The sequence below is a fragment of the Danio aesculapii genome, chromosome 14, assembly GCF_903798145.1.
Source record: "Danio aesculapii chromosome 14, fDanAes4.1, whole genome shotgun sequence".
NCBI lineage: Eukaryota > Metazoa > Chordata > Actinopteri > Cypriniformes > Danionidae > Danio > Danio aesculapii.
Window position 1 is genome coordinate 9,603,669 of NC_079448.1, and position 16,936 is coordinate 9,620,604.

At 35.8% G+C, this 16,936-nt stretch overlaps 1 protein-coding gene across 6 annotated transcripts in view; it reads left to right on the plus strand.

Moving 5' to 3' along the window:
* Nucleotides 1–5,749: 5,749 nt before the first annotated feature.
* Nucleotides 5,750–16,936, plus strand: part of cxxc5b (CXXC finger protein 5b) — a 35,410-nt gene continuing 24,223 nt past the window's right edge. For 2 of the 6 annotated variants that reach the window (XM_056472656.1, XM_056472655.1), the window contains exons 1-2: nucleotides 6,555–6,820; nucleotides 13,186–14,200. In XM_056472656.1, the coding sequence (XP_056328631.1) occupies nucleotides 13,368–14,200 (833 nt within the window). In that variant the 5' untranslated portion in view covers nucleotides 6,555–6,820; nucleotides 13,186–13,367. The other 4 variants (XM_056472651.1, XM_056472654.1, XM_056472653.1 and 1 more) reach the window with 3 other exon arrangements.

Sequence of the window (16,936 nt, forward strand, 5' to 3'; positions counted from 1 at the left end):
AGTCTCAGCAACTGGTTCAAGTGAACTTTAAAGAAAGACATGTTTTTAGACGTTTATCTTTATATAAGATGACATTTCATACAAAAGAACAATAACAAAACAATATTTAGTGGAATAATCATGATTTTCAATAACAACAAATAAATTTTTTTTTCTGTGATTTTAGTAATATTTTAATGTAACTTTTTTTTGCTCCTTTTGCTATATTATTTTTAGGATGAAATTTCCATCACATGTAATGGGCACATAAAAATTTAAGCAATCTTCTGCCCTTTAGAGGTATCATCAGTAAGGATACAGTGAGTCTTAAGAAAGTAAGATCCAGTGGTGTATTTCATAAAGCACGTTTAACTAATCTTTACATTAACCTTTAATCAAAAATAACCTTACATTTCCAAAACCGCTCTTGGGAGTAAGTTCAGTCAACTCAGAGTATGTTAACCCTGAATACAAAAGACATTATCAGTAGAATCACGAGTCACCATGGAAACAGAGTCAAAAAGCAGCACTCTTCTTTATTCTTCGTTTAATTGTTACATTCTTTGGTGCTTATCACCCCCTATTGGTAGTTGCACATTAGCTGTTTTATGTCTATCTTAAATCTTTACGCACATTATATCTATCTGTCTGTCTATCTATCTATCTGTCTGTCTATTTATCTATCTATCTGTCTGTCTATCTATCTATCTATCTATCTATCTATCTATCTATCTGTCTCTCTATCTATCTATCTATCTATCTATCTATCTATCTATCTATCTATCTATCTGTCTGTCTGTCTATCTATCTATCTTTCATACACTCACTGGCCGCTTTATTAGGTATGCCTTACTAGTACTGGGTTGGACCCCCTTTTGCCTTCAGAGCTGCCTTAATCCTTCCTTAATCTTGAGGTACTGGAAATATTCCTCAGAGATTTTGATCCATATTGACATATTAGCATCACACATTTGCTGCAGATTTACCAGCTGCACATCCATGATGCGAATATCCCGGTTCACCACAACCCTATTGGATTGAGATCTGGTGACTGTGGAGGCCATTTGAGTACAGTGAACTCATTATGTTCAAAAAACCAGTCTGAGATGATTTGTGCTTTATGACATGGTGCGTTACCTTGCTGGAAGTAGCCGTCAGAAGATGGGTACACTGTGGTCATAAAGGGATGGACATGGTCAGCAACAATTCTCATGTCGCAGCAGAAATCAAGACTCATCAGACCAGGCAACATTTTTTGTAGTCTATTGTCCAATTTTGGTGAGCCCGTGCGAATTGTAGCCTCAGTTTCCTGTTCTTAGCTGACAGGAGTGGCACCCGGTGTGGTCTTCTGCTGCTGTAGCCCATCCGCCTCAAGGTTGGATGCATTGTGTGTTCAGAAAGGCTCTTCTCATACCTCAGTTATAACGAGTGATTATTTAAGCCAGTCTGGCACCACATTCAAAGTCACTTAAATCCTTTCTTCCCCATTCTGATGCTCGTTTCGAACAACAGCAGATCGTTTTGACTATGTCTACATGCCTAAATGCATTGAGTTGCTGCCATGTGATTGGCTGATTAGAAATTTGGATTAACAAATAGTTGGACAGGTGTACCTAATGAAGTGGCCAGTTAGTGTATATTGCACTTAATAGAAAGTGTACTGTTACCAAAAATGTCAAAAATTAAACAAAATAAATAACAGTAAACATTTTTATTATATTGTTTAAAATGACATTATATTAAGCGATATTATATATTATGCAATATATAATATAATATTATTGAGAATTGATCAAATATATTGAGAACATATAATAAGAAACACTGCACGTATAACTCACACATATGAACTAACTCCACAGAGCAGGTTATGTTCAGAGCATAAGTATATGGCAAGTTGCATGTCCTGAAAGTTACCTTGGCTTTTTGAACTGAAAGCTTATCTTATCGAGGTTATCTGTGTACATATCCTTAAACTTACCTCATAAACATAAATTCAGATTTCAAAAAAATGTATCTGCTAAAAAGCAGACTAAAATATCCGAAAACGTCATAAAAATGTCAAATATTAACATGTTTTTCTACTTTAACTGGCATCATTTTTATTTCTTCACTATAGCGTCAGTTCTAATCATAATTAGCAAACATTACAATATTCATTTCTGAATGTTAACCGTTTAAATTGTGATTCGTTTACAAAATTTCACGGGTGTTTGTTTGTTTGTTTTTTAATCAAAATTCTACAGTAAACACTAACCCGGATAGTTTTTCTTTGTTAATTGCAGTTTTGGATGTGTCAATTACAAACACCGCCTTTGATTTTGAGAGATTCATATTTTTTATGTAAAAAGCTACTTTGGGACATACAGTGATGGACAAAAACTGTCATCAGGTATTAATATTATATATTAATATAACTTCCACATCAGTTCTAAACATAATTACCAAACTTTCAAAATTCTAACACTGTAAATGCTGGTTTGTCTACAAAATGGTGTAAAGAAAGTTTTTAAAGGACATTGGGATGGATTATTATGAAGATTATCATGAGCTAAAATGTAGGTTATGCAGTTGGCATTAACACAGGAAAAAAACACTATTATTATTATTATTAGCATTATTATTAGCATTATTGATATTCTAGGATAGCGCCACACCTGGACTTTGGTTTCTTCTACAGTAAAACTAACCCATTAACACGGTACGGGTGGTGTTTAAATAGCATAGCTTGTTCAAATGTCCGAATCTCTAAATAAACAAGCTGCAGGTGAAACCGAGAGCAGTCAGAAGACTATTAACAGTCTGCGAGTTGTTTCTGGCCTTTGAAACAGTATCTGTTAGGTGGGATGTGGAGAATCTCACTCATTGAAAAACAGGAAGCTCTGACAACATGGTGCCCAAAACCACAGGTAACTCGCAGGAGGGAGAAACAGAAGAAATGAGGAGAGAGTCTCGCGGGGGATCCAGTCTGCTGCATTTCTGCCTTGGAGAAAGCGGGTCGACGGCATTCCTCAGCGTCTGAGAAAACCGGACGTTTGCTCCTTCTCTTTCTCTTTTTTCCTCCTCCTCCTCTCCCTGGTCTCTGTGCCGCGGTCTTTCAAGTGGGTTTTATCCCCTCCTGTGGAGCGGGTCATGTGTCTGTCTGCCAGAGAGAACCATGTGACGTTAATCCCGCGTCCTCATCCACCTCCCCTTCCCACAGGCCGGGAGGACGACGCAAAGTTAGCTGAGAATCATGTGGACACGAGGATACAGGCAAGTGTTTATTAGTTTACTTATTCACGCGGTTTATTGGTGAATCCATGGCGTGGTTTTGCTTTCTGGAGAGGATCTGTGTCCTGTCACATTTTCAGGGGCGTCTGTGTGTGTGGAGCTTCAGAGTGAACTCAAGAGTATGATGAAACTCAGGATCCAAAGGTCTGATCAATGAGCTTGCAAACAAACCTGGCTCAAGCATCCTGAAGTAGAGCACAGAGCTCTGAATAGTACACTTTTACACACACACACACACACACACACACACACATACATAAATATATATATATATATATATATATATATATATATGTATATGTGTGTGTGTAGTGCTCAACATATGTTGAGTACTCGCCTCACAATTTTCTCATTTAGATCAATATTTTCTAAAGGAAGATCAACAATATTAAATTTGTGCATATACATTACATTAGTCACTAGTGAAGCCAAATCTAGAGCTTATCTAACAAAAATTATTACACCCAAATTTATATGTTGGGGAAAAATTCATTCATTCATTTTCTTTTTGGCTTAGTCCCTTTATTAATCTGGGGTTGCCACAGCAGAATGAACCGCCAACTTATCCAGCATATGTTTTACGTAGCGGATGCCCTTCCATTTGCAACCCATCACTGGGAAACATCCATACACACTCATTCACACTCATACACTACGGACAATTTAGCTTACCCAATTCACCTATACCTCATGTCTTTGGACTTGAGGGGAAAACCGGAGGAAAACCGCACCAACATGGAGAGAACATTCAAACTCCACACAGGAATGCCAACTGACTCAGCCGAGGCTCGAACCAGCAACCTTCTTTCTGTGAGGTGGTTGTGCACCACCGTGACGCTGTTAGGGGAAAAAAATATTTTAAAAAATGAAAAAGAGAAACAAAAAATGCATAAAATTTTGTTGAAATTTTGTAGTTTGTAATTTTTTTTTTATATTTCACAACAATTTAAAGGTATTATCTTTCTATTTCTAAACTGGCCATAGTGTGTGTGTGTGTGTGTGTGTGTGTGTGTGTGTGAAAGAGTGTGTATGGATGTGGCACCAAAATATATGACCTATAGTTACTGAGAAATGGGTAAAAATATTTATTTTCAAAATACGGTGTGTACTCCTATATGCTGAGCAGTGTATATGTACATTACCTGACAAAAGTCTTGTCGTTGATCCCAGTTGTAAGAGCAACAAGTAATAACTTGACTTCGAGTTGATGACAAGACTTTTGTCAGGTAGTGTACATACAGTTCTCAACATAAATAAATAAATAATTCTTTTGATTAATTTCAATTCAAAATAATATTTTTTTCCTATTTCTCAGCAAATAAATATGGAAGTGACTTATTATATGTGCTTTTTCCCATTAATATATTACAAATGTCTTTAAATATTTTTTTAAATGACTAAAGGGTTTTTTCAAGCATCCATAAATGTGTAAAATCACTTTTTTTTTTTAACTTTCAATTTTAAAACTTATTGCCACTATGTTTGTCATGGTTTTAATAATATACAATGTAGTAAAATGTGGTGTGATCAGTTTGTTCTTTTATATATTTTAGTGAAAATAATATAAATTAGGAGACCAATTCAGGTGTTTTGAGGAAAATGTTAATTTATATTTAATGAATTGCTTATCTTTTTCTCTTAAAAATATTATTGTTTTATTATTATTATTATTATGATTAATATTATTATTATTATTATTATTATTATTATTATTATTATTATTATTATTATTATTATTATTATTACAAGCATAAATGCTCTAAATGCCATTTCTACAAGTTGTATTATCGGATTGTTGTGCTATGAATTATATTATGGTACATTATAACACTAGCTGCCATATTAGTCCCTATAATTACCACAGTAATGCCAAAAAGCAACTTTAAAGCTACTTTAATATTCTATTTCAAACAATATGTTTTCAAACAAATATTTGTATCATTAGCAGGCCTACATTTTGAAAAATTACTCGGAATAAATTATGGTAGAGCTACAGTACAAAATAGTAAAACACTACTATTGTCATCATGGCAAAGATGAAAGAAATCATTATCATTAAAATTATTATGTTTAGAAATATGCTCTAAATGTAGTTTTTGTCTCTCTTTTAAACAGAAATTGGGGTAAAGAATATACAGGAGGGCTAATAATTCTTCAACTGTATATGGCAATTTTTATTTAATGTTGTGGTATAAGCTAATTCATAATGTTAAACTTTATCCCATAAGCATTTTGTGAATATTGATGAATGAGGAAAAAAAATAAAAAGCATGATGGGAAGTGCAGCGGCAGTAGTGTCACTTTACTCAAGCTTAAACTTTCCCGTTAATGCAATTGTGGAGGACTGAAACACGCAACCCCCCCTCTCAAACCCGCAGCCGGCAGCGCCGCACTGATCGATCCGCATTGATCGTCCCTGACGAGCTGTTCCACTTTCCAGCCAATGCACGCGCGCCCGTCTGCGATTGGGAAGGAGCCCGAAACGGAGGAAAATTTCTGCCGCCCTGGCGGTGTCACTTCCCCACACTTCAGCTGGCCGCCTGCCAGACTCACAGGACGCTCACAAGAGGTGGAGTGGACTCGAAGAGCGAGGAGGAGCGTCCGCGAGCCACTGGACCGACGGACTAATGGACCCACAGCAAAATGGCTCTTCGGCCACAGAGAAACACGACGATAATATGGTAACGACCGCACAGATGAATGACTGAATGTTGGAGAAGTTACTTTGTGGCTGTTCGAATTTAATTTAATGATGAAATATTAATTAATTGTTAAATGGCTTGTTGATTATGATTAATCAACATTAATGTAACAATGTAAATGTGATTAATAAAAATGTATATTTAAAAAATACTTCATAAGCCATATAGATTTATTCACGCATAAATTAGGCTACTGATATTACAAACAATTAAATTAATACTAGAGATATTATGAGCAATGGCAATAAAATGCACGTAAACCTTTTGTTTCTAGTACTACTTATATATTTTTCTAATTATTATTTAGTTATAATTAATGCTCGCAATTAGAATTTTACGCCGAATAACAGAGCACCCCTCAGGATTATATTTCCTATAAGTGAATGGTGTCGTGTTCTGCATATTAAAATATCTATCAGCAGCAAGTTCCTGGAAAGCGTGAATGTGCAAAAGTTCTGATATAATAAATCAATCACGCACGCAACCAACAGCCGTTAAGAATGGAGTCAACAATGGGCAGAGTGTCCAGCCCTCTCAAAACTATTCTTCATTCATTATTCCTCTCTCATATGCACAGAGAAGAGCGACAGCAGCAACGCGGACGCCCCTCGCCTTCATCCACACCTCTTGAAGGTTTATTTATTTTGTCCCCGACGGAAAGTCCACTTCGGTTTTTGTGTGAAGCTCCAAAAATCTATGAAATGTGTTTGCATGTTCTTCTCCGGGCGCGAGGATGTGGAGGTGGGATAGAGAGACGCGAGAGGCTGGAGGAGCGCACGCGCTCGCTCTCGGACAAAGTGCGTTCTGCGCGTATCTGCCGGCGTTTGGGCTTTATTGAAGGAAACCGCGAACACAATTCTGTCTGGGTGAGCATTTGCATTCGTTTGCCTCTTTTACACTGCGTTCTCTCCGTCTCTTTTCTCTAAATCTCCGCAGCGCGTGAGAGCACCGGACCGCTCGGACAGTCGGAACGCTCCCCTCGGCTCACGCGAGCGGTGCGAACGAAAAGACGCCCGTGTTGGCGAATATGCAGATATGCAGTGTTTATCAAAGGGAGGGGAACGAGACTTTGTTGAGGACTGTTCAAAGTTACAATGACATGCAGCCGAGACAAATAAGTTGGCAGTGAAATAACAAGGGAATGCGCTTAGGCTAACCAACGCGACGTGTTGGCGCATACCGCGCGCTGTCACCATAGACACATCGCTCGAGATGAGACAAAAGGGATTTTGTTTTACTTTCTAAATGATCCGCGCTTCATCTGCCTGACAATTTGCCTGAATGCTTTAGATGCATCGTGCAACTTTGCCACGCGTAACCAAATAGGCGCACGGAATAGTTGCATTTACGGGTATTTGTTTGTTATTCGGCTGCCACTGTAAACATACCATTGTGACATTTGTCGGTTGTCCGGATAAAAAAAATAAATAAAATACGTGGAGTATACCGAGAGGGAATGTGTGAATGATTCAGAATTCCTCTTGGAGAGAGGTAAGTGTAAATCACGCTATACGCGCTGTTTATCATTAATCCATTATGAGTTGCATGCAAACTTTTTGTGTGTGCTGCGTATTTGCATCTTAATTATCTCAACCACCCAACGTGAATATATGCAATCAGCCCAGGTCCGTGTCTCCGATTGATCCGGCGGGGGTTTAATTGAGGGGATTGTTTGACGGAGCACGTAGATCTTGATAAGCAGGTCATCTTGTTTAGGCACAGTTAGGCTATTTGTGCAGGTTTGGCCATTGTTCCCTGGTGATGTCCAGATCTCTCTACGTCGCGCTATTGTCCCCTCTGGCTCGCCGCAATACTGGACACAGCAATTTCCGAGTGCATGCCAGCCTCGTATGTGTGTTTGACACATGAGGAGGTCCAGCGTTGCATCGCCGTTCAAACTGTTGCTAGGAACTTGTTTATCTGTAAGGCAGGTCAATGATTGACGGAAAACCTCACTGTATGCAGCTTTTGTCCTGCTTTACCTGCAGATCAGGGGTCTCCGTCTACAGTAAGTTTTTATTCCCGTCGTGACTCTTTTAAGTGGATGTGATGTAATCATAATTGATACGGTCAGGTGTTTTGATGACAGCGGAAAAAAAAGGTTTGTCTGGTAAACGTGAACCAGGGGGTTTTAATTGACTCAATCAGCTGGAATGCGTAAATAAGACTTTAACGCAGACTAATTAACACAGTTTTTGGATTCGCTAGAAATGGCATGTGCTCACTTTTACAGCTCAGTAAGTGTTAGTGTATATATCTGAAAGTGAATTTTTTTGTGTGGATAGTTTTTATAGTGTTGATTACTAAGAAGCTAATGAATGGTTTTATTGTTATTGGTAAAGAATTCAATTCTGTTTATTAAAAAAACTTTTTTTTGGTCCTATTGGGGGTCATGATGTCACATGGGGTAAGTTATCACAATAGATCCTGCCATTAAATAGGACAATTTAAATAGCAATACATGAAACACCAAATATTTATTACTTACATATATACTTATATATATATATATATATACACACAGTTGAAGTCAGAATTATTAGCCATGCTTTGTTTGTTTGTTTTTTTTTTTGTTTGTTTTTTTCATTTTCAAATATTTCCCAAATGATGTTTAACAGAGCAAAGAAATTTTCACAGTATGTCTGATAATATTTTTTCCACTGGAGAAAGTCTTATTTGTTTTATTTCGGCTAGGATAAAAGCAGTTTAAAATTTTTTAAAACCATTTTAAGGTCAAAATTATTAGCTCCTTTAAGCTATATATTTTTTCAATAGTCTACAGAACAAACCATCATTATACAATAACTTGCCTAATTACCCTAACCTGCTTTGTTAACCTAATTAAGCAAGTTAAGCCTTTTAAAGTCACTTTAAGCTGAATAGAAGTGTTTTGAAAAATATCTACTAAAATATTATTTACTGTCATCATGGCAAAGATAAAATAAATCAGTTATTAGAGATGAGTTATTAAAACTATTATGTTTAGAAATGTGTTGAGAAAAATCTTCTCTCCGTTAAACAGAAATTGGGGGAAAAATAAACTGGGGCTAATATTACTGATTTCAACTGTATATATATATATATATATATATATATATATATATATATATATATATATATATATATATATATATATATATATATATATATATATATACACAAGAGGTTTAGTGAAAATGCTTGACAGAATGCTTGGCAAAATTTTATAAAAAAAAATAAACACATATTACTTATTTATAAAACCAATCAATTAATTTGATTAAAATTATCTAATAAATAATTAATACAAAATTATTAATTAAATTTAAATATGATTTTAATAAATTAACTAAAATGTGATTAAAATAAAAAATAAATAACACAATTAAAATATAAATAAATTACCATAATTTTAAAATATATTAAAATGAATATTTAAAAATAATTAAAATAAACGAGTAAATAAATAATCACACTATTATTTATTTACTCAGTTATTTTAAGTAAATAAATGTGTAGAAAAAATGTATAATTTAACTTAATATAAACGAAATATTTTCCAAATAAATTTTAGACCTATTTAAAATATTATTTACCCTATCCTTATACAAAAATGATTATTTCTGCAAGTCTGTTTTCACTCTAAAAGGATGAAAATTGCAGATCTTTGCCATTTCAAACAAGTGACAACATGCCCCAATGAAGTATGATAAAATATAAATACTAGATATTTGACAGCAATGATCAAAACATGTATGTGACATCTAGCCCCTTATATACTTGCTTTACTTATATACCTATTCCCTGAACCAGTACCCATAGTACCGTCATCTTTAATGACTGTCACTCATAACTTGAAGTAATTTTCCCCCTCTAATTATTAGCGATAGCACGCTATACAGAGGCCTGGCAGTTAATTGAAATGTTAAGTCGTGGACGAGCGTGTGTATGTGCGTCAGTGCGGCTGAGTTTGCACCTAGACATCCTGATTTCACTGTCGGCTCACCCCAGGGGCTTTGCGCTTGAGCTCACGATTCCGCTTTCGTGATAGAACAGACCGCCTGTGGACCCTGATAGACGTCTCTCACTGAAGGCGAATTGCTGTCACAAGGAACGGGCTTTTGCACGTAAAGGTTATGAAATATAACAATTTAACAGACTCAAACCATCCAATTCAATATCTATACTAAATCTTCTATTTTTTTTTCTTCTTCCTGAGATTCACAGTTAGTTTCAGTGTCTTGGAAGCACACCGAACAAACTGTAATTGTCACTTAAACTGATATTTAGGGCAGATATTGTGTATAATACATAAATGTTGGCTAAGGAATAAAACGAGGTCAGATGAGGCCACGGTGGATTATTTTGTCACAGTGAACTTATTTCTGCAGACCAAAACAGTAAGCTTGTAGAAATAGTGTATGTTTATGTAATGGATTATTATGTGATAATTAGATTATTTAAATCAGAGCTGGGTGGCACGGTGGCTCAGTGGTTAGCATTGTCACCTCACAGCAAGAAGGTCGCTGATTCGAGTCCTGACTGGACCAGTTGGCATTTCTGTGTGGAGTTTGCATGTTCTCTCTGTGTTGGCGTGGGTTTCCTCCGGGTGCTCTGGTTTCCCCCACAGTCCAAAGACATGTGCTATAGGTGAATTGAGTAAGTTAAATTGGCCATAGTGTATGAGTGTGTGTGAATGAGTGTGTATAGGTGTTTCCCAGTACTGAGTTGTGGCTGGAAGGGCATCCGCTGCGTAAAACAAATGCTGGAATAGTTGGCGGTTCATTCTGCCGTGGCGACCTCTGAAATAGAGACTAAGCTGAAGGAAAATAAATGAGATCTGTTGTAGATGAGGTCAGAGTGGGATTGTTATAGCTAGTTATTATTATTTATTATTTTGTAGTTGACGATGAGGTCGACCTCACTTGTTTTTCACCAACTTTAAGTTTGGATGTACATTACTGGTCAAAGGTTTGGAATAGTTTTGGAAAAAAATACTCTTAAGTTCTCCAAAGCTGCATTTATTTAATCAAAAATACAATACAAACTGTAATTTTATCAAGTGTTTTAAAATACTAATAATAATGATAATCAGAAATAATTACTTATAATTAAATAAAACATTAGAATGGTTACTTAAAGGGATAATTGACAAAAAAATGGACAGCTCTGTCATCATTTACTCACCTTTCAATTGTCACAAACCTGTTAAATTTGACTTTCTCTGTTGAACTCAAAAGAAGATATTTTGAGAAATGTTGGTAACCATTGACTTCCATAGTAGAACTACTTGAGGGGGAGTAAATCACTAGTACATTTTCTTAAGAAGTGCCACATACTTGAAATGTAGCTTTGTAGCATTTTCGTTTGAAAACATGCGTTTTTTTTACGTTTTCATGTCACGTGTTTCCAAAATGTTCCACATATTTCACTTGTAATTTTAATAAATGATACGCACAAAACATGAAGTGTGTTGTTTTGTGACATTCTCATCTGAAATATATGCGTTTTACGTTTTCGTTTTACATTTTCATGTTTCACTGGTAATTTTAATAAATGAAACATGGAACATACATGAAATGTTTAGTTTTGTAACATTTTTATTTGAAAATGTGCGCTTTTGAGGTTTTCGTTTTCGTGTGTCACTGGTAACTCTAATAAATGAAACACATGGAACATGCATTAAACGTTTAATTTGGTAACATTTTCATTTGAAAACGTGAGCTTTTTACGTTTTCATATAATGTATGTTTCATATATGTTCCACTTGTAATTTTAATAAATGAAACACATGGAACATGCATGAAACATGTACTTTTGTAACATTTTCATTTGAATACGTTGTTTTGTAACATTTTCATTTGAAAACGTGCACTTTTTGGTTTACGTTTTCGTGTGTCACTGGTCATTTTAATAAATTAAACACATGGAACATGCATGAAATGTGTAGTTTTGTAACATTTTTATTTGAAAATGTGCCCTTTTTACATTTTCATATCACATGTTTCATATGTGTTTCACTTGTACACATAAAACATGTTTGAAATTTGCAGTTTCGTAACATTTGAATACCTGTGATTTATGTTTGTGTGTCATTTGTCACTGGTGATATAAATAAATGAAAGACATGGCACACGCCTGAAACATTTAGTTTTGTAACATTTTCGTTTGAAAATGTGCGCTTTTGAGGTTTACGCTTTCGTGTGCCACTGGTAATTTTAATAAATGAAACACTTGGAACAAGCATGACATGTTTAGTTTTGTAACATTGTAATTTGAAAATGTGCCCTTTTTACGTTTTCATATCACGTGTGTTTCATGTGTGTTCCACGTTTTAGTTGTAATTTTAATGAATGAAACACTGGGGCCTGCATGAAATGTGTAGTTTTGTAACATTTTCATTTGAATATGTGTGTTTTACATCTTCATATCGTGTGTGTTTCAAAAGTGTGCCCCATGTTTCACTTGCAATTTTAATAAATGAAACATGTAAAGCATGCATGAAATGTGTAGTTTTGTAACATTTGAATACCTGTGATGTATGTTTTTGTGTTCTGTGTCACTGGTAATATTAATAAAAGAAAGACATGAAACACACATGAAACGTTTAGTTTTGTAACATTTGAATACCTGTGATTTAGGTTTTTAAGTCATGTCTCACTGGTGATTTTAATAAATGAAACACACGGAACACACATGAAACGTTTAGTTTTGTAAAATTTTTATTTTAAAAACGTGACTTTTTACGTTTTTATATCACGTGTGTTTCATATATGTTCCACGTTTTACTTGTAATTTTAATAAATGGAACACATTGAACATGCATGAAACATGTAGTTTTGTAATGTTTTCATTTGAATACGTGCATTTTACGTTTTCGTGTCCTGTGTCACTGGTAATTTTAATAAATGAAACACTGGAACATGCATGAAATGTTTAGTTTTGGAACATTTTTATTTAAAAAAATGTGATTACTTCTTTCACATGGAAATGTTCCAAAACCACATGTTTCCTGTGTTTCATGTGTTTATTTTAACAAATAAAGCTCATGTGACACTCATGGTTTTTATTTTAATGGGATATTCATATGGAAAACAGTATAACTGTTTTATACAGCTAATTTTGATCAAATCAATGCAGCCATGGTGAGCAAAAAATCATTATTATCCCAAACTTTCGTACACGAATTATGCATTTATTCAAGCCGTACTTGCTTTAACCTCCCTGTGTGTTTTCCATCTTTCCTTTCTAGGATTCTCAGGCCTCAGTGAACGGATGCGTCAGATGTTGATGAGGCTCGACTAGTGTGGACCGTTGATTCTCCAGCTGCGTGCGTGTCAATCTGGTCTCGGTGGTTGGAGGAACGCTGCGACTCTATCCCTCATCCATCGTATCTCCCTCATCTGTCTCTCCCTCCCCCTCACGCCGGGGCCCATGTCTGCCAGCGGAGGGTCCATGGAGGGAAGTCGAGCCGTGGAGGACGAGGAGGCGCAGGACAGCTGCTGCGGGGAGGAAGACTCATCCCCGGTGGTGGAACGGAGAAACCGCAGCGGCATCATCAGTGCTCCGCTCAGCAAGAGCCTGAAGCGGTCTCGGGCTCTCTCGCAGTATATCGCCACCTGCTCGGCTGCCGCCGTGGCTAGTGTTGCAAACGCCAACAGACTCGCTCAGAGCTCCATGGTAGCTTCGGGTGTCAAAGCTCACCCTACAGCTAGCCAGCACAGGTCACAGGTCGGCTACGCCAAACTGGACCGGGGTGCATTGGTGTCCGGTCTTCTGGACTCTCCTAGCGGCCTGCATCTGGCCCAGGCTGCTGAGCTCTTGCGGCGGGCCGGGATGCTGCTTCCTGTCAGCGACCCTTCCAATGTTAATGTGGGCGGAGACATAGAGACAGTCTCAGCATCTGATTCGCTGGGAAGTGTGATGGACTTCCCGTTGCTTGGTAACGGCGGAGTGGGCGGCAGCTTTCCGTATCACCCGGGGCTCTTCATAATGACGCCGGCGGGAGTGTTTCTCGCAGACGGGGCGCTTTCACATGTAACGGGCGCATCGGAACACCAGCAGACGCAGAGCGAGATTTCATCGGCCATCAGCGCCAATGGGAAGAAAAAGAGGAAGCGGTGCGGTCTGTGTCCTCCGTGCCGGCGCAGGATTAACTGCGAACAGTGCAGCAGCTGCCGCAACCGCAAAACCGGCCATCAGATCTGCAAGTTCCGCAAGTGCGAAGAGCTGAAAAAAAAACCCGCCGGCGGGCTGGAGGTAAGATGGTGAGCAATAAGCACTACATTCATCAACTGTTCTGACTGAATGCGAGACTCAAACTTGCGTCATCTGCATTGGTACCACAGCTGAATGCCTGAGAACTAAAGGCCCTTTCACATTGAGCGTAACGCAGTAAAGCGAGGTGAATCACTGACATACTGAGTGTTCACACCAAACATGAAATGAATGACCGCCTATGGCAAATTCATGCCTGTGTTCTAAGTTGCCATATATAAATCTGATACATGGCAATATATGCTAGTTACATATGACATACTCAAGTTCATGTTTAGATTTCACATATGTAAATATATTATATATGCAATTTTTATATATATATAAAGTTGAAGTCTGAATTATAAACCCCATTTTAATTTTTTTCCTTTTTCAAATATTTCCCAAATTATGTTTAACAGAGAAATTTTCACAGTATGTCTGATAAAATTTTTTCTTCTGGAGAAAGTCTTATTTGTTTTATTTCGGCTAGAATAAAAGCAGTTTTTAATTTTTTAAAAGCCATTTTAAAGTCAAAATTATTAGAAAAATATCTAATTAAATATAATTTATTGTCATCATAGCAAAGATAAAATTAATCAGTTATTAGAAATGAGTTATTAAAACTATTATGTTTAGAAATGTTAAAAAAAACAATCAACAAATAGCTGATAAATAGACAGTAAAATGCCTTTAGTAAGACAAAATTTTTGAAGAATATATTTAAAAAAAATTAATAACAGCAGTTTTTATAACAAGAGGTCCACTAATAACAAAGAAATGTTTAATCATTAATGCATTTTAAATTATGACAATACTTATTATATTTATTTTTGTCATGTGTGACTGTTAAAATGCAATAAACGATTAAACATTTCTTTTGTCATTCGTGGACATCATGTTATAAAAACTGCTGTTATTAATCTTTTTTTAGTTTCTTCCAAAATTATGTCTTACTAAAAGCATTTTTACTGTCTATTCGTCGGCTACGCCTATATATCAGGGCTGGGCGATTTGGCCTATAATCTAATTCTTAATTAATTGAACATTTTAACTTGATTAAGATTAATGAACGATTTATTTTTATTTAATAACCTTTTTTCCCCCTCATAGTTCACTGATAAGTTTTGTACAAAAATATGCTCACATGTAATGTACTCATAAAAGGATGCAACCGCACAAAGACTGCGCTGGACCATACCTATGCGTTTGACAAAAAAGTATAAAGTAGCCTTAACAGAGCGGGGTCACATGACTCCATATGCGGTAGGGGAAGTAATTGAAAAAATTGACCTGGAAAAGTTAGATAGAATAAAGTGTCTGAATGTCGATTTCGATTAATTTTCAATGAATCGCCCAGCCCTACTATTGTTTCAAAATGATATAAATTTTTTTATATAACTATATATATATATATATATATATATATATATATATATATATATATATATATATATATATATATATATATATATATATATATATATATATATATATATATAATATATATATATTTCTGAATGTCAGAATTATTAGCCCCCTTTGATTTTTTTTCTTTTTTAAATATTTCCTAAATGATGTTTAACAGAGCATGAAAATGTTCACAGTATGTCTGATAATATTTTTTCTTCTGGAGAAAGTCTTATTTGTTTTATTTCGGCTACAATAAAAACTATTTTACATTTTTAAAAAAACATTTTAAGGTCAATATTAGCCCCTTAAAGCTACAGAACAAACCATCATTATACAATAACTTGCCTAATTACCCTAACCTGTCTAGTTAACCTAATTAACCTAGTTAAGCCTTTAAATGTCACTTTAAGCTGTATAGAAGTGTCTTGAAAAATATTATGTACTGTCATCGTGGCAAAGATAAAATAAATCGGTTATTAAATATGAGTTATAAAAACTATTATGTTTAGAAATGTGTCGAAAAAAAAATCTTCTCTCCATTCAACAGAAATTGGGGAAAAAAATAAACTGGGGGGCTAATAATTTTGACTTCAACTGTATGTTTGAATATATAGAAATACAGATTTTCATATGGGAACAATGCATGCTTTGACATTCTGACCTTTCCTTTTTTTCCCCCACCCATATGTATACAATAGTAAATTAAGCTAAATAAAGTTGAAGTAAATATCTCTCATGCTTAAAACATTCCTAAATTATCAAACTTAGCATTGAGCCCTATTTTCTCTGAACAGCCTTGCGGCAAAACCTCTTTTTGTTGATGTTTTCAGTTGTTACTGTGACTCTTATTAGATCAGTCTCTGCTCTCCGACATGGCAGATGAAAAGCATGACATCAATTCTTTTATGGGACACTGTACCTCAGCATCTACACTTGTTTGTAAGTGTTTTCTCTGCTGTGTTGCATCACCAGTCTCGCCGTAGTACAGGGCATGTGATCCAATGCTCAAATTGGACGGCCCATTTCAATGCAGGGCGATTGGAAAAACAATCGACATACTGGTCAGAAAAACCCCATCCACCCCATATGTTTTACTCCAAATTGATGTATGGTTTTGATTCAAGAGTGTTGTTGCAGCATAAATTCCCACTCAGAGTGAAAGGGCCTTAAATCAGTAGGTTGCATATCTGACATGTTGAGCTGTGATGCACATGCAGGTGTTGTAAGTTTGATTTGTGTACTTTTTTGACTCTCCTCTCCTTATCATATTGCACTTTCTCTATAATCACTGTGATTTTAAGTAGCACAGGGATGAAAATGAAAGTTGTGAAATG